We start from the raw sequence: 23,368 nt of genomic DNA, 5'->3' as shown, positions 1-23,368 counted from the left end.
GAGGGCGTTCACATGATAAAACTGGCAACTCCCTCTCAGAGGTGGGTTGGGTGGGTCACGTTTGACGAGCCTAACGCACTGGGTGTGTGCTAGACGCACATTTTGTGTAAAATTTATATAATAAAGATAAAAAAATGAATCAAAATCAAGAGTGGCGTAACATTGGTATATGCCAGGAAAAATATCATCTGCCAGTGGCAACAAGCAACACACCATTTGTACGTGACATATGCCAGTAGATGAGCTGTGGCACAGACAACAGTAACATATCACTCGGAAGTGACATATGACACATTTTCAACTCAGCTTCACTCATTTTTTTGGCCAATAAATAAACACATATATGAGTTTTACATTGCCAGTGTCAGTTAACTGCTTGTGGACAAGCACAGAACCCCTGTGTAAACCCCCACAGGAGTATTAGTACTGAAATACTGTAGTACTGTAGTATAGTGTTGTTATTAAAATCACATACTGATCCTGAGGCTTTACTGTGACACCATGTTGACTCTGAACACAGCGGTGCACTGACGCTACACTGTAACTTCTCTGACCACAACTGACTCACTTCAACACTTTCTGATTTATTATGAGCAACATAATTGATAAGTGATGATGTCATTCAGACGAAGGACCAGTAACCACAGGTTGACCGATCGATCACCGGTTTGCTGTGTGACTGGTCAGTGACTGATCGATGAGAGTGACGGAGTACCTGTAGTAGTAGACATCGCTCTTCCCAGCGCTCAGCCCGGACTTCCTGATCACTTCTTCTTTCTTCCAGCCGGGCGGCAGAGCGGGACAGTCCGTCCTCTTCCTCTCCATCATCCCACACTTATCGATCCCACGATTAGGCCTCGATCGGATCAATCGATCACTCCGTAAACAAGATGAGGACCTTCCCGACAAACAGCGTGGTGGTAAACCCAGCAGGGCAGCAGCCCGGGCGGACCGACGTCACGGATGTTACGTTAACGGCGGCTCTCCCTCCCTCCGCCCTGGCTCTTGCCGCTAGTTGCAGCAGTTATTTCGGGTTAAATAAAATTTAAGAGTATCCCGGTTCAGACTGTGAGCTCGGATGTTGCGGGTTAAAACTGCGTCCACATCCGGATTTAGTTTAGTTTTCCTCCGTAGAGAACCAATGGCTCATCTGATCACAACTGAACTGAACTGAACTCGACCAACGGCAGGTTGTGACGTCTGAGATGTCACACACACACACACACACACACACACACGCACGCACGCACGCGCACACACACACACACACACACACACACACACACACACACACGCACACACCCTCAGAGATCGTCTATTAGGAAAGATGGATCACGCAGTTGTAGTGCGAGAAAACCTGATCCATTAAATCCAAAATACGGAAGCCGAGAGAGGTCGAGGTTGCCTTTTTATTTTACTTATTTTCTAGTTGCCTACTAGTGATTTTATCAGTACCAGAGACTGTTGTTTCACAATTTTTTACTTTTTTTTTTTTTTTTTTTTTTTTTGGAAAAGTTTCTCTCAGCTGCCTTCCCTCAAAGATGTTTTTATTTATATATTATTTATTTATCATTGTTTTGCTTATCTTATTTTTTTTAGTTGTTCGCCTAAAACCAAGACAAGTGTTTGGTACGTGGGACCTGCATGTCTTAACTCCCCATTAAATATACTATTTATATAAAATTGGCCAAGTATGCAATTCATACAAATGTATATAAAATTTGCTTTTATAAAAAGTAATACAATAATTCATTTATAAAAAACGTCCACATGAATAGTGTATATCAGCTCTTGTATTATAACATTTTGTCCTTATTTTCAAAAATGCCTGACAGTTCTTACATTGTGATGCTCCAGGAGTTAAATTTACCAATCATATACTGTTTAATAATTTAACATTAGATTTCACCAAAAATACAAACTTGATTAATTAAACATTTTTATGTGATTAAACTTACATAATGATTTCTTATTCAAAGAAAAAAATTAATTAATAAAAATAAATTAACAGATGCAGTTGGCCTACAGAATCTTGGCTCAGATTCTGAAAAGTGTAGTAAATGTTCCAGATGGACAACAGGGCAGACATACACAGACCTACAGCATCATCAAATATAATTTAGCCCGCTGGACCTCAACCTTAAACAATCTACTACACCTTCCAGGACCTGAAGTCAATGGAACCACCTGCCCTCTAATTGGACTCTGTTTTGTGATTGGATTGTCATTGTCCAATCAGATTCAGATGTAAAAACAGGGTCAAAATTTGTACTTGTTACTTCAGTGTCACACACCGTGTGGGAAGTTTGAGCATTAGTTTTACACACAGTTTTCTGCTTTGTATCAGTACACAGATGTTCACAAAGCATTTCTTCTTTCACAGTGTCTTTGTGTTACCTCACCACTGATATCATTTGATAACAATTATTTATTCAGTCTCTATTTATTTTTTCTCTGTGTAGAAAAAATAAATATCTTTTCTACACATGCACATTTTTTCTACAAATACAAATCTTTTCTATGTATGTACAAACTTGAATTTCTCATTCAGTTTTATTTTTTACAGGTTTACAAAGGTTGATTTAATCTAAAAACTTTGGAATTATTTTTGGACATCACTTTACACATCAAAATCTTTTCGACCCTAATTTGAGCCCACAGTATCTGGTGCCTGGACTTGGAGTAATCACTCTCTCATTTTTTTTCTTCACACCTCTCTGTTTCAGTCCACCAGTGACATCACAGGCTCTGGGTTAAAGGGGCCTGCAGCAGCCAGGAGGCCTGGAAAAACATTTGGTGGCCTCACCATGTCTGCCCTGGGTTTTCACATGGGTTCAGTGAGATAATTCTGACACTAAAGATGTGTCCCACCTGACTTCAAGATGAGCCTGGCCTGTGCAGAATTAATCAATGGTGATCGTTGCACAAGGCAGCCACTTAGATACTGGTCTTCGTCTTGATCCCGCAATACATCCGTGCTTGATCTTGACTTGATCTGACATCATGCAAACGTAAACAATAACCTCACAAGTGTTCATCAAATGTTTACTGTAGTTTTAGGAGCCAGGCACCACAGTTGCTCTCCAATGACTCCAGTACTTCCAAGATATTTGTAGCCTACAGTAGGAATATTAGTGATTTCATTTTTGAAGTGTTAAGTAACAGAAAAGCTTTTGATGAGATGTGAAGATTTTTAAAATAACAACGGTGCAGATAAGAAGCCATGATCAATAATTAAACGATGTCTTGTATTTATTTCCTTTTCCCAGGTATTTTGACTATTCATTGATGTTTTGAATTCATTTCTGCTGTTTGAAAGGGACATGGTCCTGCTCAGCTTACTTATAAACAGCAGCAACCTGATATGAATGCGTCCACTTTACATATGAATTCTTTTAAAGTCAGTTTCTCAATTCCTTTCGTCGTTGGAAAGTGATGTCTCCTAACATTAGCAGTAATGTTTGGACTGAACTTAATTGACTTTAGTCCCCAATAAAGTTAAAAAACCTCATATTAAAAATGTACACAGATACAATCCATGCAATGAATTCATTCACAATTTTAGACCTCATGTTTAACCTTAATGTTCCTTTTGCACAAAAAAAAGGTTGAGTCCTTTTCTCATTTATTTCATACCTGTACTCATTCAAGTAACTTTTTGACTCAATTCTCCTCATTTTTGGGCAAAACCAGATTTCCTCTGTTTCTTCCTTACAAAAACTTGTTTTGGATTGAACTTGTAGAGTTTTGAAACACAAAAAGCTTTATTCTCGCCTTCTCAGAAACATTGTGGTTTCCAGATTTTTTTTCTTTCCTTAATATCTGCATTACAGTGCCAAGAAAAAGTAAGTGAACTTACCTCCATTTATACATACATTTATCTTAAAACATTGTCAGATCTTCATCCAAGTTACAATTATCCACAAAACAATCTATTTTAACTGATGACACACAAATCATTGTATTGTTCTTGTCCATGATGAAAACATTATTCAAACATTCACGGTGGAAAAAGTATGTGAACCCCTCAGCTAATGATGTCTACAAAAGCTAGCTGGAACCAGGAGTTATCAGTGAAACAGGAATGGAAGTGTGGGTTAGAACTACTTTTAATTAGAAAACACATTTTGCTAATGTGAACCATTCCTTACAAAAAAGCTCTCAGAGGACTTGTGATCAAGACTTTTTGATTTACATGAAGCTGAGAGGGTTACAAAGTAATTTCAAAGAGTTTTGATCTTCACCAGTCCACAGTCAGACAAACTGTTTATAACTGAAGATATTTTAGTTACTACTCTCCCTGAAGTGGGCGCCTAGCTAAAATGACTTTAAAGGGCAACGCAAAATGCTCATTGAGGTAAAAGGGAACCTCAGGATAAAAGAATCATTGGCGCTGATTAACATCTCTGTGCACAACTGTCCCAGTTTTTTCACCAGTGCTTAGAATGTTTAATGTCTGTGATCAATAAAAATACAAAAGATTATGGGCTAATTGTTTGTGTGATATAACCTTAGGGACACTGTCCATGTCTACACTTGTGACTCAGTTGAAGGTCAGGTCACATTTTATGACCAATCACTGCAGGACACCAGGTGATACGAGGATTGTTTCTTGCCTCTGTCTGTATGTTTTTACATCGTACGACTGCTTTTGTTGTATTTTTCTCAAATACTACTATGTAACATGACTGCGATGTTCATAAAGTAGATTTTTAATGCCTCAGGCTCTGCTCTGCAGCAGGGGTCTGCTGCTGCTGCCACCTGCCCTGCTCCCCCGGCGAGGCGCAGTTCATTTACATCAAGCCTGTAAAAAAGGATAAAACAATCTGACCTAAATGTTTTTACTTCAATGCAGTAAAATGCATTCTTTCATTCGACATGGATCACATGCGCAAATATGATGCATGTCAATGCAATTTCAACTTTATTATTGGTTTCTCAGAAACTGCAGCTTCCGGTCCCGCAGGAACATACTATAGCGTAAGTATCTACCTCATACTGTTACCGCAGCAGGCAGTGGAGGGCGGTAGTTGACGGCGACAGTCGGTTGGTGGGGTTGAGCTGGTCGAGCCCATGTTCCTGAAGATCCTAAAAGTGCGTAAAATCCAGTGAGACTTGCTGCTCCAGCCGCGTATGTATCATAGCACGTCTCTGTCCGTCACCATGAACAGGTTCTCGAATGGTGTTCGGTCGTAACGTCTCTTTCGAAACTGATGCTACACCAGCTAACTCTGCGCTAGCTTTACCCGGGAGCTTTGAATTTTCTGCTCTGCACCATACGCACAGCACGGGTGTAGCTGGACCCGAAACACACCAAAAACACGAAGTAAAAATGTCGACGTGTTACTTTCGTTTGAGACAGATTCACGGGTCTGACTTGAAGTATTCGGATACGAACTCCTGTTTTTAGCCTGACAGAGCTGCTAAGTTCATTTTTAACATCCGAGGTGAGTTTAACTAACTTCTGAGATTTTGTGAAAAAGTTGATAAAGATCTTTTAAAGATAGCATGTTCACCAAACTACCATAACTTAAAAAAAACGTACTAATAACTGAATCTGTCAGGCCAGTTAAAGTTGTGTTTGCTTTGTGTTTTGGTTGTTAAGCTAGCTTAGGTTATTCAGGGATGGCTAGGCTAAAGCCAAATTAGCAAAATAACGTCATTCAGCTTTGTAACTTTGAAATAACTTTAGGTCGACACTGACATTATTATTTATAAGACAAGACAAACAAAAACACTGGAAATCACACGGACATGTATTTTGGATGGTTAGGCTAACATCGGTGTGCGTCAGAGCTATAACCCTACCATCCAAATCATTGATCAGGATATCTGACAAATGCTTTTTATTGTTCGCTGCCTGGCTTCACCAAACTGTGTGGTCCATTAGACTGGATCACCTGATGAGAAATACATTTAATGGCTGTTATCCAAAAGCTGTGACCCCATAAACACAACTGTTGCAAATGAGGAAGAATATCTTCACCACTTTGTGTTGTGGTTATGTCAAGGGCTGGTTGTGGAAACATGGATGTACACAGCCTTCTATGGAGGTAGAATTTAAGGAGACAGGTCCACAGTGAACATGTTACCCTCCTCTCCAGCATCAGATAACCCTATTAGTGACGTATAACTTCAGAATGTACTTGTTGTTGTTGTTGTTTTTGTCAGAATGGAACACAGCGGCCTGGTCAGTGACTTTGTGTCTCCAGAGTCCACAGTGACCTCCCTGCTGTCGAGCTCAGGTCATCTGAGGAGCAGCCTGCGGCCACCTCAGCACAGCACCACTTTCAGATACAGAGACAAGGTTCACTGCTTCTTCTGTTTGTACTGGGGGTGCATTTCTTATGGCACTGCTCTGTGGAGGAAATCTGCCTGTTTTTGTCTTCTGTTTTGTCACAATAACTGAGCGAATTTTGGCAGCCATTTGTACCACCTGGCAAACAATGATGGCACATTTTGTTAATCAATACGGAAGTTAGCTCCTCCAAGAATTTAAACTGCAAATCGTCCATGGAAGTTCTGCATCATTTTTTTGATTAGATAATACGTATAATATGGACCAAAAGAGAGTCTTACAATTAAACTTGTGTTAGTTATCTCTGCCAAGGAGGTTATGTTTTCACCTGTGTCCGTTTGTTTGTTGTTTGTTTATCAGCAACAAAAAAATACTGAACCAGTTTAGACCAAACTTGGCGGAAGATTCAGGCATGGGCCAGGGCAGTACCCATTTTAGAGTAGATCTGGATCAGTTAATATGAATTTTTCTCTTAAGGCTGGTTTATGTTGTTTGACACTCACCTTGGTGAAGGTTTGCTCTCTCTGAGTGCCGCTCTAGTTTCTTAATGATTTCAGTGTTTCACGTTAAAGGCCCTCGAGCTGCCTCACACTAAGCACCCTGCAGTGTTGCCCCCTGACCTCATGTCTTGGTTTCTACGTATCGCCTTCATATTGATGTTCATTCATTCAGTGAGTGATTGATTTTGCAGGACTATGACTCAGCTTCAGCAGCGCTGGACGCCTACATTGCAGACTTTGAGAGGAGTTGTCAGAACACCTTGTCATTTACAGGAAGACTAGTTCTGCCGCATGGTCCCCCCTCCACGCCGAGCAGATCCAGAGTGAACCCACTCAGAAACAGAGATGGTAGGTCACCATGGAGGCGCTGTCCCTGAAGAGAAACGCAGAGATATTAACTCGTGCTTTCAGTCAGGGCCCAATTCTGTTCATTCTGATAGGTCTGGTAGGGTCTTGTTGTATTGCTGCATGGGATTTAAGAATTTACAGTATTTTCTAAGGTGTTATTTACATAAATATTGATCATTTGATTTAGATATTCTTTTTAAACTACTTATATAATCAAAACTTTGAGCCACACCCCTGTGAGTTTATTAGAATTATATTATTTAATCATAAATTTATTTTATTTATTTTTTTAGTATCTGTCTGCATCAGTTAGTGTTTGTTTTCCTGTCCTTATGTTTTGTTTTTTTTCCACTGATAGTTCTCATGGAGAGTTTGACTGAAAGGGAGCTGGACTTCCTGGACCTCCCAGTCAGCTCACTCCATCACGCTGCTAACCGAGACAGACTCTCCATGACAACGGACGAGCTGCTGTCTATGCCCTATGACGGCTCGATGCCTGTCACCCACACCTCTGCCTTCCTCCAAGGTCTGTTAATGCATCGCCGACACCTTTGCCTCCATTCAAGGTTTTTGAACGCATCACCCACACTTGCATCTTATTCAAGATCCTAAACCACATCACTCACACCTTCGCCTTCAGATAGGACTTTAAACACATCACACACATAAGGTTGGTTCTTGTTGGTTTTCATTTTCTATTTCAAAATGGTATTTAAAAAAAAAAGATGATAAGAAAGTGATCCACAGACATGTGCATTAAAAAATATTTGCTAGATAAAGATGACTCTGGAGCGGTTGATTAACTGTTGGCTGATGTACTTTAGTTTTCTGGTGACACATGCATCTTTGTTTGTCCTCTATTTTACTGGTTAAGGACATCACACACTATCCCCACTATCAACACATTAACACCTTGTCCAGAGATTTTATATATGGGTAAAAGGTTATGAATCAAGGCATTTCAAATATAATATCTTAGGATTAAAAAAACTGTGCTGGCCAAGAATCACACAATTAAAATGTTATCAGAAGTAAATCAACTTCAGCAAGAGAAACATGAGAGTGAATGTCAAACTGCACTTATTGAACCTCAGGTGAGTTGAACCTGGACCGATGCATAGTAGCTGTGTTTTATGTTACACTGCAGCAGCGGCAGCAAGGTGTCAAACCCTGCACAGTTTCAGATCGACACCATGCTGCCTTAAATGTTTGCTCAGATTTGATGCGTAATCTAACTTGCAGCTTATTAGTTTCGCACAGACTTTTCTTTTCTAAAGTGAAGCTACACTTTACACTTTTGACCATTTCACAGCATAACTGAAATTTAGTTTTTTTTCAGGGTAACCAGTTCTTGGCATTTTGAAACTGATTTTAATTTGGAACTGAATTCCCAACCAACCCTACACACAAACCTCCATCTTCATCCTTGGCCTTTAACTGCACCAGCTGTACCTCATCCCAGGTCTTTAAATGCTTCACCTACTCCTCCGCCTTCTTTCAAAGTTTTTGAACACATTACCCACACTTCAGCTAAGATTATTTAAATGCATCGGCCACATAACCACTTTTATCCCAGGTCTTTAAATGCTACACCTACACCTCTATTGAGGTCTTTAAATGCTTTTTCTGTCTGTTTGCTTTAAACACAAAGCTGTGATGGGTGTGTGCCTGTATTTCAGACATTATGTAGACTACATGAAGCATGGATTGATAGAATAAATAATTGATAGATGAAGCAGAAATAAAGGTATTGATTAGTTTAATTCTTTCAGTAAGTCTGTATGTATCAATTCTTCTGTCTGCTGATCCAGGCCTCCTGTCTCATTCTGTGTCCTCCCGGCTCCACTGCTCCTCCTCAAGTCCAGGACATAGGGCCTGTGCTGGGCTTAGCAGCAGCCAGGCCAACCCCCAACTGAACCACCAACACCCTCAACTAATCAGGAGCCACAGGTTCGCATTGTTGGCACCTATCTGTATAATTTGTCCTGAAAGATCTCTGTTCTGATCTGTGAAGAGCCTACATCATTTCATTAATTTCTCCTCCTCACATGATGCAGAGGAAGACCAGAAGCAGCCATGTTTAAAACACTCGATGACATATTCTCTGTGAGCAGTATGAAGGTGACTTTTTCTCTTAAAGGGCTGTACATTCTGTCTTTTAGGATCTGAGTCTATGTAGGGTCTCATTGTTTGTCTTTGTGTCTCCATCTAGCAGTCTGCACACAGAGCAGCAGGGTCAGAGTGGGCAGAATCGTCCTCATTGCTCCACCGCCCACACCGGTTCACAAACAACAAGGCTGACATGGAGTGGTCTAGAATGAGCAGCATGGCTGACCTCAAGTATGGATCCAGTGTGGAAGCCTGGATCCAGCACTGTGACCGCAGCAAGGTGCCGACGCCCCCACAGTCGAAGCTGGGTGATGACCATGGTAGCACACTTGCTGCAAAGCACCAACACTGCTAGAGTTCACAGATCAGTTCCCTTCATGACATGTACTGCATGCTCCTCCATATTAGTGAGAGCATCTGTTTTATTAAACCGTTATGAAACACTCGCACCATATTTAAACACAGACTAATGAATCAGCAGCATGTAAATGACAGTTAGGTGTCAATTGGAAAATCCCTCTCCTAGGCTGCAGTTGTCAGTCATAGCATATCATAGTTTGGAGGATGATGTTTTTCAGTCTCTCCTGAACCCAAAAGTTTAAACTGTTGTTTACATTACTGCTGTAATGTAAGCTGCATGTCCTGCTAACTAGTGCACTACCAACTGTAGTAACTGAGCATTTATTCCAAGTCCAAGAAGCACATCATCTTGTGCATCGTTTTGTGGCATTAATGGTCAAGTTTAAAAAAAAGCCCAGTTCAAGTCTTCCACTGTATTGTATGTCCGGCTGCCCCCCACCAAAGATTTTCCTGGTTGACGAGCAGTTGTCAGTTCAAGCCATTAGTCGACTATTTGTGGCACGTTAACAATATTAATTTAATTATTTAAAAATATATTCTTGAGGCTGAGAAAAAATCTTGTAAGTAACATTGTTAACACTGTTCTATATTACAGAGAAATACAAAACCATAACAAGAAGCCTTTGAAATATAATTTTTTTTTTTTTTTTTTTTTTTTTTTTTTACAATTTTGCAAGGATATGCACAAAGCAAGCTGCCTATTAACAACACCAGCAAAAGCAGCAATGAGTATGAATGTGTCAGTGACCATACTAAATGGCTAACATTAGGCTACTTACATGTGTCAAATGCTTGAGGTCAAGGATTTTGCATGTGGCCCTCTCTTTGGTCACCTTTTAGCCTCTCGAAATGATCCCACACTGTGGATTTCCTGCCTGATGTGTAGTTACAGTAACAGACTGTCCTGTGTTTACAATGAACTTCAGTACTTCAGGTAAGGTGGCCTCCAGGAGTTGCCGTAAGACAGGAGTTGTGTGTGGAGTCCTGCTTGTGTTCGGAAAATAAAGAAGTTGCTGCTGTTTATTGTTCTACCTCTGTGTCCCGCTCATTAGTTTATTATTAAATATGTTCAGGTGAACATATTCAGACTAACACTAGTGGCTCTGTCCTGCTTTTTATTGGATTTGGAGACATTTGCTCTCCAGCAACTCCAGCCAACATTACCCGAGACGGTGTCAAGCTTGTCTAATACACTGGGTGGAACAAGAAACAGCCATGTAAGCTGAGAGAAACGGTCCAATTTTGTATTTTTTTCTTATAAGACTACTAACCAGGTCTACGCTGAGCTATACCACATTTAAGACCCTTTTCACAAGAGTCTTGTTTCTAAATGAGTCAAACGAAAAATATGTGAGTCAGCCTGAGATAGTGTTTTCAGCCATTTCACACAGCTAATGTTATATTAATTTGCTAACTAGCTACATCTGACAAAATCCCAGTTTCAGTGCCATTGTAGTATTTGTTCTATTAAAGGTTGTGAATTCAGATTCATGCAGCTGATCAAGCTGATCAGCTGCTGTTTCAGACAACAAAATACATGATTACAGACCGGAAATGAGAAGCTGCTTTTGGTTTCTATGTAAAATCAATTTTGATTAGAATGATGAGGGGTAAAGGCTCTAATAGTCCATTGCAAGTATAAGATCGTTATGAATCATCATGAGTCCCCGTAAAAAAGTTTGTATTAACAAAACATAATATATTTTACCAGTTTATTATGTTTATTACTGAGGTTATGTGTTGTTCTTCCAGGTGTTCTTCCACCTGCAGCTCCCAGAACCAGAGCTCCGTCCTGGATAGCAGAGCTGGAGGATAATGATCCTGACCAGACGAGTTCACAGGTGAGAGATCCACATCACACCTATGGAACTTTTGATTTAATCAGCCAGCAGCTGCTGTCACACTTGACCTAAAAAAGGATCAGTGACTGAAGTGAGATTAATCATCTAACAAAGATCTTCTGGCAGTGTCTCTTGATAGGCAGCAGGTGGGAGATAGTATTGTGTGCAAAATAATCTTTTCTAAAGGTCCACTTACTACATGTTACATGACTTTGGACCTTAAACTAGAGCTTTTGTCACATACAGTTGTAAACAAAAGTTTTTCTGCTCCTCAGGGCAAATTACATATTTAGTTTCTTTTGAAGCATATATAAGTAAATACAAACCCTGCAGCAAACAGATGTTAAAATATTAATGCTCTGTTTGAAATCTGTTATTTCATGAGCTTTGAAAAAATTAGGGGAAAAAAAGTTATGTTTACAGATAACAGTGCAAACACTTTTCAGCCATTCTTTCTACAGATCACTTCAAGCTGTGAGATAACATGTTGAAGATCTACCCACAGACTTTCAGTGATGTCAGTGGGCTGTGATGGCCGTTGTGTCTCTTGAAGTATTTCATGGCGGATATTGAGATTTGCTTTGGATCATTGTCTTGCTGCAGATGCCAGCCTGTTTTCACTTTCACTTCACAATTTTTTTCATTTTTTTTTTTAAATTCTGATTTCAAACAGTACATTCACATCTGAGGAAATTAACTCCCAGCTCATTTTAATGTTTGTTTGCTGCAGGATTATTTTTACTTCTTTCCACTTAAAAAAATCAACAAAACATGCAGCTGTAGTGTTCCCAATTTCAAGAATGAACTTTGCAGTGAAATGGTTTGAATGATAATTTGTGTGTATGTGTGTGTTCTGTGTGATCAGGTTGATAGCCAGCAGACTCTCCGTGATCTGAGGCTTCAGTTTGCTGAACAGATTTCGCTGCTTGCTACAGAGAGAAAAGGCTCTGACATCAAGGAAACTCTGTTCAGAGGTAAAAATAGATTGATTTTGTTGATGTGAGCGTTTGTCACCATGTGGTGTCCAGCTCATGTGGGCTTATTGGACCCAACAGCAGCAACAACATGACAAATCATAAGTTACAGTTCCACAAATTCAAAAGAGAAAATGTCAACCCATTCAGTTTCCATGGTGATAGTGTTCTCTGTCTCATTTACCTTGCATTTTCTATGAATCTTACAAAACAAACATCTGCTTATTGAAGAACAGCTCAACATAAAACCTTCAGACAACAAAAACAAATCAGGGTTAATCATCTGAATTGTTTTCAAACATGATTTCTCAGGTCACTGCACAATGACACACACCTGAATTTAAACCTCATCAAAACCAAGATCACAAAAAACCACATGAGCACTGATCTTCAGTAATACTGTTCAGTGTGTCAGTGGTTGGGTAGCAGTTCATCACTGAGTACACAGGGACTTCAGTCCTCACTGTAAATCAATGAAGGAATCACAAGGATTACACATTTCAGGGGGGGTCAGTCAGTGTTCGTGGACAGACAGGAAAGTTGTTACTCTTTTGAAGTGCAAGGATTCTAAACATCATATAAAAAACTGGTACATAAATAAAATCAAAAGATCACTAAATCTAATCACAAAATAATACAATTTCAGTCATTACAATATTTCACTAAAAAGATTGTCAGATTGTATGGATACACACACACTTGTGTTCTTCTGTCAGACAACAGGATCGAATCTCTGATCCAGAAAGCAGATCAGGTGTTGAACTCCCTGTCTCAGAGTGGTGATGGAGCAGACGGTCCTACAGACTCAGGTGAGACCAGTGGGGTCACATTTTCATTAACACAGTTCAGGTATCATACAAAAGTCACTAACAGTTCAATGCGAGGGTTCAGTTTTACTTTGCTCTCCACAGATCTTATTCTCTTATGTTCATTCATTATTCATAAAAACAGTAATGAAGCCCATTTTTTACAAAAAAGAAATAAATATACACTTAATTGAGCTTATTGTAAGTTTTGCTGTTGCTGCATAGCAAACGTTAGCATTAACAGCTGTTTACTTACCAGTCTCGCCAAGAGCTTCAGCCATCATTGCATTTACAAGACAAGGGTTATGATACGTCCTCTGAGCAGCTGCTTCTTCAGCACAGCCTGGACGCTACAGTGACTCAGTATCGGAAAGTGACGAGACAGTCCAGCTGGCCTGAAGCTAGCTGGTTAGCATGCTATGTTCAGTAGAAGAAAATAAGTGATAGAAATAGAAGCAAAACAAGAGTTAACATTAGTGTTGCTTTCCACTGCTGGAGACAGTGTTGGTGAGTAAAGGAATGAAGTTTCCTCAAGGTTTCCTCTGAACTGGTCAGTAAACAGCTGTTAATGCTAACTTTGAATATGTAATAGCTAAATAGTTGCTGCATAGTTAACTCTGGTTGCTAACTCAAAGACATGTAACACTTCAGCTTACTGCTTCACAGTAAAATGTTTCCAGCCACAGGTAATCTGAGCAAACACGTAGATGTCAGTGGGTGGCTGTCATTGTGAAGCAGCCACAGGCGGTTTTTGAAAAAAGCTGATTGGTTAGCTTTAGCTGCTAATGATTTCTCCTACAAGTTTCTGATGCTGGTAGAGATTGCTGAGAGTGAAGACGATATTGATATTAAGTTGAAGAAAGGCTCAGTAATCTTGTTATGTTCAGGTCACACCACTGTAGCAAAGCAAAACATCTTCCATCTTCCCTTGGTTGGTCTGTAATACAATAAATGGAAAAGAGTGTAAACACAGCAACTGTTGGGTGGCAGTGATGCTATCAACTGCACCTTTACTGTGAAGTAGCAGGAAGACTTTTACTTGGAGCTGCTATTACTCCAGCTTGTTGCCCAGCAAAGCTCAGACATGCAGGTGCTTTAAAGAAATGGTGACGGTTATTGTTGTAACTACAGAGAACTGCTGGCGCTGGCGTTTGAGTGACAGCAGTGGAAGCACTCATCTCAGTTTTGCAATTTAGGCCTTTTTCACATTGTTCAAAAACAAAAACTAAAATTAATCAAACGAAATGAATACATCACTCAGCTCTAATGTATAAATACATGCTGGATATTCAAAATCTTAACAGTGTTCTGTTGTTAAAGCTGAAAATGAATTGAAAGTTATTTCTGTTTTTTATCACACAAAAACTTGCCGTTCCTTTTCCATATTTGTAGCTCATCTGCCACGGAGAGATGGTAACAGTGACATCTTAGTCTCATGACACCATTGTTACATTAAAGTGTTTCACACGTATTCTCTACAATCACATGCCTTGTTCTTATTGACCTGGTTTATATCTCGATGTCGTTGTGCAGTCAGTCCAGTGAACACTGAGGAGCTGCTGCTCAGGTCGCCCTCACACTGTCCCTCGTTCACTCTGTAAGACTCATTTTTACTCCTTCTGTTAGTTCTGATGTGCTGAGACAGAACATGTGTTTATGGTTGATGATATGTTGAACCTGCAGGGACTCAGCAGCAGGGGGCGGGACAGAGGCTCTGAGTGACAGGGGAGTTCAGGTAGGGTTTAGTGTGTCCTCACCTCCTCTCACTGATCCACTGCACTTCCTTCATTGTTAGATCTCAGGGTTGCTGTCAGCTGTCTTTCTCTCTTTTGTATGACGATGGATCAGTAACCAGAGACCTCTGCTGAGTTTTCCATGTCGTTCCTATAACGCATGCACTAAAGTCTAAATGATCCATGCCCTGATTCAGGATCACAGTGCCAACATCTGTCTGCCTTCTCTCCCAGACTTCGGGCTGTGGTCCCCATGGAAACAGCATCTGGAAGCAGCCTGGTCCGGTGGAGGCTCTAAAACAGATGTTGTTCAGATTGCAGGCAGTGGAGATGAAGCTTCAGGGACAACAACAAGAAGCATCAGTGGCTCCATCACTCACTGACAGGCTGCAGACAGAGGAGACTCCAGTGAAGCAGGTAGTCAGTCAGTTTGTGTCTGAGATAAAAAAAAACTGGAATACGGTTTGTTTCATTTATTCGTCATTCACATAGAGTTCCTGAACACATCTCAGGTCTCTGCTGTCAACACTCAGCTGTGAGGAACAAACACTCTGTGTCTGTGTTGCAGAGGCCTGAAGGTGAAGCAGAGCTGGACAGTTTTTCTGGGGGACCGTCACTACACAGGTAACTGACTCTAAACACACACATATTTGATTTCTCACATCAGGATTAACATCAGAATGTCTGTGTTGACCTGATGGAGTCAAGTCAGGGGTCCGGCCTTGAGAAAAGTGATTGGTAATCGATCGACTGAGCAGTTAAATCATTTTACAATCAAAAATGTTTGTGGTGATTAGAGCAAGTTCCGATTACTCATTTGTGGAGATTCGCAGCTTTTTGTCATTTCATGTAATGGTCAAATATCTTTTTTTTTTTTTTTTTTTTTTTTTTTTTTGGTTCATTGGACAAAACACCTTGAGGAACCTTAAGGAACTTGTGTAATTTTTCCTAATTGTTCGTACCCATGTAAAGATGTAAAAGAAACTAAATCAACCTTTGTTTGTTCGAGGAGCGTCCTTAAAGTACCATATAAAGCTGACTAAAAACAGTTCAATGCTAAAGTTTAGAGAAAAAGTTCCCATCATTTGGTTTCCAAAGTTAAAGGTCCGATATTTTACACTTTAACAGTGTTTTATTTTTTATTTTAAGTGTTGACATCCACAGGAAGATATATTTGTGGTTTTAAGAACCATCTCAATGTAGTTTACATCTATCAGGCTTCTTTCTGAAGTTGCAATAACAGCAAGTCAGTGAGTGTTTTCTGACTGTTTTCTGAGTGAATGAATGAAAATATAGCAGATTTCAGGTAAACACTCACACACACACAAACCAAAACCTGGATGGTGGGTACAGGTGGGCGGGGCTTAGGGCGTGGGTGAGAGTAGTGACTGCTTTGTTGTGACATCACAAAGTTCCAGAAGTCCTGATGGCTGATTTTAAGGCTCAGTTTCTGAATACAGGCTGTGTGCATTTCTCTGTGGACTGAGGCTTTGATACTTTCACAGTATTAATATAGAACCTAGACCTGCTTTATAATCAGAAACGCATGGTCTAATGTGTTTAAAAGACATAGATCAGATAATTTCTCTAAATAGACATGTCATTTTATTTCATAATTTAATTTAATTAATTAATTCACTTAATTTTGTTTAGAAATTTTGTGATGTCCTTTGAAAAAGCCCAATTTTGAATTTAAATAAACAACATTTAGTTTAAAATGTCTCATCACTGCATTAACAGCCTTTTCTGAGGAGCTTCTGAACCAGTTCACTTTAGAGAAAGGTGTCAGAAAACAGGTCTCTGATGAGTATTTCCATCCTCAGAGCTCTGCATCACCTGAGCCGCCTGAAGCTGCTGGTGGAAGAACCCAAAGAGAAACACAGAGAGAAAGAGGAGGAGAAGGATGAAGATGAAGGGCGCTTCTCCTCTTCATCTGCTGACGGACTCATCTGTGCTCGGCAGAAACCCGCCTGAAGCTGAAGGCCCCTCTAACAGGACAAGGCTCTTCCTGTCAGCATCTGCATCAGTCAGTGTTCTCACTCTGCTCCACTTGTTTCCTGTTGTGTCCTCTGGAAGAAGCAGCCAATGAAACTGGATGAAGTTTTTCTCTGCATCTTCAGTTTAAATGAAAAGATGTTGTGCATCATAAGACTAAAACAGTACAGAGACCAAAGCAGACTTACTACCAGATATATGAAATGTGTGTTAAGAAAGGTGTGAAACTCTGAATACAGCTCTTTCTTCTGGTGGTTTAAATGACACTGAACTTGAGAAGAAAAAGGTTGTCCACTAAAGAACTTGATTCTGTCATTTGATATTTTCAGAGGATGGTTTCAGTAGCTCTAATGTTAGGTCACAAACATTTATGTTTCTACATCTGTTCAGTAAAACAGATGCTGCATGGAAGTTGGACTGCTTCAGAGTCAGCTGAAGGTGGAATGTTTTGCACTTTTGATGGAGGCTAGCGGGTTCCCCTGCTTCCAGACTTTATGCTAAGCTAAGCTAAACACATTGTACGCCTGTCTCTGCACTGGATCCGGAGATAAAAGTGATATCCAGCTTCTCATCAGACTTTGTGGAAGATGCTCAACAGGACAATCAGATTTCAAACTGAGAGAAGAAATGACACACACACACACACACACACACACGTCTACATATTCTGCAGCATCTGTTGAGCTGCTGAGACTCTGCTCAACTCATTTGTGAAGTGCCAATATCAGTGTGGAATATTATGTCTAGTTACTGCACAGAAAAGCAAGTGTCCCATGTTGGACATAGTATATTGCTGATGGTTAGTAAAACAAATGTAATGGACATGGAGCTGTTTTGAATCGGGACAGTATTTTTTTTTTTTTTTCAACTGTACTATAAAACATGTTTTAGCCATAACTCAAGACTATGACAAAATTTCACACAAATGGTTAATATTTTCTATGACTCTATTAACAGGGATGTAGCCTGAAACTAGTCTGAGAGGCGGAGGGATACAACCACGAGACAGTATTCTAGTTTCTTTACAGTCTTAAGTTGTCCACAGAATATGAGAACATTCCCATCTCTGTCATCCTTCTCTTATGATGTGAAGGTAACAGACAGTTCTGATTGGTCTTTCCTCTGAACTTCAACATGTGTAATGATCATTAAATCATTGTGTCTGCAGACATGAAGTTTAGCTCCTTCTTTAAGAACTTTATTTATAATATGATTTTGATAGGAAACAGAAAATCAGATTATTGACAGCTTTGTATTTTTATTCACGTCTTGTGTCTTAACTGATGTTTACAGACTGTCAGTGTTTTCTCATCCAGGTGACAACAGCATGACAAGATCTGTGATGTTTATCAGTGTCTGAGCTGCTCTCAGCTGGTCCGTCCTTAATGACTCACATTAAAACATCTGTGTTTGTACCTTGTACCAGAGACTTCAGTGTAGTTTCCACAAAGGTGGAGGACTGTAAAAGAAGAATGGGTATAATTTGTGCATCTTTGAAACTACACACCTTCAGTTTGTAACACAGTTTATAATTTAAGTCTCCAAACCCGATCCAAGATAACCCAGATGACATCATTATGACATCATCTGGGTTTTTTTTTTTTTTTTGGTCAATCTTGTGAAAGCTTCAGAAGAAGGTCGGACCATCACCATCTGATTTCAGTTCAGTTTTACAGTTCTTCGTTCATGTTATGTTCTGACCACATGTTGATCATCCCATCGCTCCCTGCTGACATCACCGTCTCACCGCTGTGGTCAAACTTCACGCTCTGCACACTGTCGCTGTGTCCTGACAGGCTGCTCACCACGAAGGAATCCACCTCCACCAGTCTGACCAACCTGTCGCTGCTGGCGACCGCCAGCATCTTCCCTGACGGGCTGAACGCCGCCTGGTTGGCACCCTGCGGCCCAGCATCTACAGTGGCCACTGCTGACGCGGGTTTCCTGATGTCCCACAGGTTGATGACACCATGGGAGTCACAGGAGGCTATGACATCACCAGCCAGGCTGGAGGCAGCGTGGTTGCAGGGATGCAGGTGTCCATGGAGAGTGGTGGTGCAGATGCCCAGCCTGGCGTCCCACAGGGCGAGGGTTTTGTCGGCCGAGCAGGTGAGAAGGAGGTTGGAGAAGGGCAGGAAGCAGACGCTGTTGACGGAGGCGGTGTGGCGGCGCAGTGTGAAGCAGCAGCTCCTCCTGTTCAGGTCCCACAGCTTGGCTGTTTTGTCGGCAGAGCAGGAAGCCAGGAAGTGACTGCAGGAATGGAAGGAGCAGCCCCAAGTGGGCTGGCTGTGACTGGACAGTGTCAACACACAGCTGCCCTGAGAGAAGTCCCAGAGCCGCACCTGCAAGAGGAATGACCCAGCGGTCAGAGAAGAAGACACTCTACCTTGGTTTTCACTTTGATCAGTCAGCTGGTTGTACATGCTGCAGCAGTGTGGTGGTGAAGATGAACTTACTGTTGTGTCTCCACTGGTTGTTGCCAGTTGTGATCCATCAGGGTGAAAACTGCAGCCAGACAACCAATCAGAGTGACCCTCACCTGTGAGCAGCATCTGACCCACCTGAAAACACACATTACAGTTCATTAGCCAATCAGAGTGACCCCTGAATGTCAACAAAACATGATTTGTCTCATTTTTTCCCCCATTTTTTAACCATGTCCTTTAACTTTAGTGTCCTGTTCTTTTATTTTAATTTGATTATGTTTTCTTTCTTGACCTCATTTTGTCTTATTCTGTCTCATTTTGTCTGCTTGTGTAAACTATCACAGTATCTACTGTTCATAGACTCCACATTTCATCTTCTTTATTTTCCGGTATCATCTCAACGTACAGTATTTTATGGAAACTAATTTTCTTTCTACTCTTCTTACTCTCATCCTTTATCATCTTCTAAATTATTTCATAGTATTTCATCTTTTCATTTTACAACAGTCTTTTTTGTGAGACATATTTTCTGTCTCTCGTTGCCATATTTTTTGGTAAAAAGCTGATATGTAAAATATACAGTTACGTTCATTCTGTTGCTTTGCATCTTTTGGCCAAGCTGTTGTGAAATCTGCAGACAGCATGGATCAAACAGATAACAGGTGTGAGGTAGAGCCGAGCAATTAATCAAAATATTTTTTAAATCACAATACAGCCAAGTGCAATATCCCAATTGCAGGAACTGCAATTTTTTGATAAAAGTCCAATGTGTCGCAACAGACCATAAATGAAGCATTGTACAGAGACGCTCCGGCCTACAGATTGTATCCTCCAGGCGTCTGGACGTGTGTTTGGTGCCAGCCACAACAAAAAGCTTAATATTTTTTTAGTGAAAAGAAAATGCAAAAGTTCCAACTGAAATCATGACTCATATCACAGTATCTGCCAGAAATAATCACAATGTAATTTTTTGCATATCACTCAGTACCAGTGTCAGGTCAGTGCTGTGTTTTCATTAAATATGAACTTTGAGACGTCATTAGGTTGTGACATTTCCAACTGACTGAATGAATGGTCCTGAAAAGTCATCAAAAACAATCAAATATATTAAGTTACATTACTTTGATGAAGTAATTAAAACAGTTACAATACTTATTGCATTTTCAACAGGGTAATCAGCAATCTGTAACCTTCCCAACGCTGCTACTGGAAGAGCTGGTTTCAGGTTATTGCTGCCAGCTAATAAATCCAGTGGTGGAAAGTGACTGATTATATTTACTCAATTACTATACTTAACTACAATTTTGAGGTACTTGTACTTCACTTGAGTATAAGTATATGAGTTTCTACTCCACTACATTTATTTGACAACTTTAGTTACTTTTAAGATGAAGGTTTTACACAATGAATAATAAAACAAACTTTTAAAATACAACACACTGTTAAAGATTAATACAGTGGTTTCCAACCTTTTTGTCTGTGACGTCTTACAAACATCAATGTGTATTCTGGGTCACACTTCAGATCTCTATGGGTTGTTAACAGCTCCACCAATGAGGGATTTTTCCCTCTATACTTCTCACATGGTTTCATTTCAATAAATGTTCAAATGATCCAATATCTGACTAGAAATCAAGGATCAGAAGGAAAGTCAAAAACTGGAACAGGTTTGCAAATCAGAACTCTCTAATGAATCATCTGAAGCCCCCAGTTTATAAACTGTGTAGTTTAAACCAACTCCACCTGCAGCAGCTACAACAGTAACATGCTGCCGACACACTGATGTCTCAGTACTAATCATCTATTGATTTCATATGTAATAATACTATATAATATCAGTCAGAGGGACTAAACCAGGACTTTTTAATACTTGAACTACATTTTTGTTACATTTTACATCCATCAAGCTGTTTATTATTTTCCTCTGTTTTTTTGTTTTTGTTTTTCTTGTTTCATGTAATTTCATCTGGTAACTTGTAATTTCTCATTTTCTGTCATTATTGTCTCATCTCTTTATTAATCTTAAAGTATCTGTATCTGATCCAATTTTATCTTGTGTGTTTTCTTATCTCATCTCATGTCATGTTTCATCCTCTCATGTCATCCCATCCCATACTTCCCTCCGTCTCATCCCATCTCATCCCGTCTCAGCTCGGCTCAGCTCGGCTTTTCTCGTCACGCCTGTCCACACAGGGAGACCTCTCTCTCCACCTACCTTCTCTCCGTCGGCGGGCAGCATCCACAGCCTCCAGCTGCGGTCGTCGCTGGCTGAGGCGAGGATTAGTTTTCGCGGATGGAGACTGATGCAGCTGATGGGAAGCTTGTGGGCTCTGATGGAGCAGGACAGGCTGAAGGAACTGGGGGTTTTCCATGTTAGAGATTTTGCCTGAGCCGGGTTCGGGCTGACCTGCCTGCTGCAGATGGGAGACTGCGAGACCTTCGAATGTCTGGTATTGGGGCCTTTTGCTATATCATTGCTACTACTCCTGTGTTTCTTGATGTGGGGGGTTTCCTGCTTCAGTCTTGCCTCTGAGGTGTTTTGAACTCGGTCCTTCTCTAAACTGATGAGCATTTTCTGCCTCAGAGCTGCTTGATATTTGTCATCCAGCTGCCTCAGGGCGGGCTCATAGGACTCCAGGTGTTTCTTCAGCTGTTTGAAGTCTTCGATCAGCCCGTTTTTGTCCTCAGCAACTTGTCGGTACTGCAGCCGGTGGAAATCTCTCTCCCTCTGCGTCCTCACCAGGCCCCCCCCCGCTGCCAGCACCTCCTGTCTGAGCAGCGCTGCCTCCCTGCGGACCCTCTCCAGCTCGCTGTGGAGGAGCTGCCTGTGTGAGAGGGCGTCAGGGACGAAGAGGGTACCTGCCGCTGGCGCCGCTGGCGTCTCTGGCATCAGGGTTTCTGTCAGGACTGTCTGTGCCGAGCTGTACCACTCGGCCTCAAAGCTGTTCAGAGTGCGGCTCAGGCCAGCTCTTCGGAGGAAGTTCCTCAGGAAGTCATCCACCACCTCTGGGATGTCGGGGATGACTTTTTGTGTGGGCAGTCCAGACTTTCTTCTTTCGGCAGTGGAGGAGGCCGCCTCCCGCAGGGCCTCCGCGAAGTCCTCGTCCTCAACACTCCTCCTCTCCTCCTCCTCTGACAAAACCTCCTTGTTCTCCTGCTCTGCCGTTTCTTTCCTCTGAGCTGACATTTTCTCTCTGCCTCTGAGCTTCTTGTTTACCCGTTGCTATGGTAACTCTACAAAGAACAGCTGAGCTCCACTTTGACTCGGTGCTGTTGTGCTATTACCGTAGCAACCCTGTTAAACTCACTTTTTTATACTTTCTGATCTGAGGTCTGTTTTGTAAATCATCGCCGTGGCATAGATTGTTAGTCAGGTTTCTTTATATTGTGTGCTGGTAATGATCCTACATGTGAACGAGGTCGCTAACACGGTACAGTGTCAGAGAATGTGTTTGAAGGAGGGTAAATACCATTTTAGGCCTCAGCTGTAACTGCTCCTGAACCAGCAGCACCTCAGTGTCCCACCTGGACCATCTGGGTCCTGGACCATCTGAGTCCTGGACCATCTGGGTCCTGGACCACAAGCTTCCACCAGGAAAACTCCTGTCCCATGAACAACTGAGGTGATGCCCCTGTGCCAGATGAAGTGGACCATCCCGGGTGCTGACAGCTGGAAGGCGAAATAAATGACTTTGCCCCACTGTGGTAATTGTGGACATGTGTTCACAGCATTAATTAATGCCAGATGTTGATAATGAATTAATCCATGATGGCAGATTTAATTAATTCATGTATAACTCAGTCTGTTGATAGACTCATTATCAAACATTAATGCACGGCTTATTTCTAAATGAGTAATTAACTCATGATGATCTTTGGATTTGTTAAGCATTAATTAATGTGTTATTGCTCCAGTAAAGTGTTACCATGAAGGTTTTTTTTTGACTTCTCATATTTGTTTTTGTTATGGAGCCAGTT

The 23,368-nt window shown here is 41.0% G+C and overlaps 3 protein-coding genes across 10 annotated transcripts in view; 1 reads left to right on the top strand and 2 right to left on the bottom strand.

Moving 5' to 3' along the window:
• Positions 1-1,217, bottom strand: part of mbd2 (methyl-CpG binding domain protein 2) — a 29,397-nt gene extending 28,180 nt beyond the window's left edge. Inside the window, exon 1 of one of the 3 annotated variants that reach the window (XM_071466128.1) lies at positions 716-1,217. In XM_071466128.1, the coding sequence (XP_071322229.1) occupies positions 716-828 (113 nt within the window). In that variant the 5' untranslated portion in view covers positions 829-1,217. The remainder of the gene's footprint in view (positions 1-715) is intronic. The other 2 variants (XM_071466127.1, XM_071466126.1) reach the window with 2 other exon arrangements.
• A 3,750-nt stretch (positions 1,218-4,967) lies between these two features.
• Positions 4,968-18,133, top strand: cunh18orf54 (chromosome unknown C18orf54 homolog). Of its 6 annotated transcripts, none has more exons than XM_071467006.1 (15): positions 4,968-5,447; positions 6,172-6,307; positions 6,990-7,146; positions 7,505-7,672; positions 8,958-9,096; positions 9,204-9,267; positions 9,362-9,575; positions 11,368-11,456; positions 12,322-12,430; positions 13,147-13,239; positions 14,770-14,833; positions 14,920-14,971; positions 15,204-15,386; positions 15,538-15,593; positions 16,793-18,133. In XM_071467006.1, the coding sequence occupies exons 2-15, from the start codon at positions 6,173-6,175 to the stop codon at positions 16,941-16,943; spliced, it is 1,674 nt and encodes a 557-aa protein (XP_071323107.1). In that variant the 5' UTR covers positions 4,968-5,447; position 6,172; the 3' UTR covers positions 16,944-18,133. The 6 variants fall into 6 exon arrangements, with proteins under 6 accessions (XP_071323107.1, XP_071323103.1, XP_071323108.1 ...); XM_071467002.1 differs by having other exon boundaries at positions 5,000-5,094; positions 8,958-9,105; positions 9,359-9,575; XM_071467007.1 differs by having other exon boundaries at positions 5,015-5,447; positions 8,958-9,105; positions 9,359-9,563.
• Positions 18,134-18,205: 72 nt separating this feature from the next.
• Positions 18,206-22,851, bottom strand: LOC139611934 (sperm-associated antigen 16 protein). The gene is made up of 3 exons (XM_071467000.1): positions 21,606-22,851; positions 19,421-19,525; positions 18,206-19,306 (listed from the first exon to the last, which is right to left on the bottom strand). The coding sequence occupies exons 1-3, from the start codon at positions 22,575-22,577 to the stop codon at positions 18,635-18,637; spliced, it is 1,749 nt and encodes a 582-aa protein (XP_071323101.1). The 5' UTR covers positions 22,578-22,851; the 3' UTR covers positions 18,206-18,634.
• Between the last annotated feature and the right edge of the window lie 517 nt (positions 22,852-23,368).

The sequence above is a fragment of the Trachinotus anak genome, unplaced genomic scaffold (genome assembly GCF_046630095.1).
Source record: "Trachinotus anak isolate AG129_WGS33_773 ecotype Australia unplaced genomic scaffold, CSIRO_AGI_Tana_v1 ptg000028l, whole genome shotgun sequence".
NCBI lineage: Eukaryota > Metazoa > Chordata > Actinopteri > Carangiformes > Carangidae > Trachinotus > Trachinotus anak.
This window is presented reverse-complemented; position numbering and strand designations above follow the sequence as displayed.

Bases quoted from the DNA above. Each gene is read 5' to 3' on its own strand.
- cunh18orf54 (XM_071467002.1), top strand. From the start codon at position 6,173: ATGGAACACAGCGGCCTGGTCAGTGACTTTGTGTCTCCAGAGTCCACA. The intron at 11,457-12,321 runs GTGAGAGATCCA...CTGTGTGATCAG, and splicing joins CTGACCAGACGAGTTCACAG to GTTGATAGCCAGCAGACTCT. The intron at 15,387-15,537 runs GTAGTCAGTCAG...TCTGTGTTGCAG, and splicing joins AGGAGACTCCAGTGAAGCAG to AGGCCTGAAGGTGAAGCAGA.
- LOC139611934 (XM_071467000.1), bottom strand. From the start codon at position 22,577: ATGTCAGCTCAGAGGAAAGAAACGGCAGAGCAGGAGAACAAGGAGGTT. The intron at 19,526-21,605 runs GTAGGTGGAGAG...GTGTGTTTTCAG, and splicing joins TGCCCGCCGACGGAGAGAAG to GTGGGTCAGATGCTGCTCAC. The intron at 19,307-19,420 runs GTAAGTTCATCT...TTCCTCTTGCAG, and splicing joins CAACCAGTGGAGACACAACA to GTGCGGCTCTGGGACTTCTC.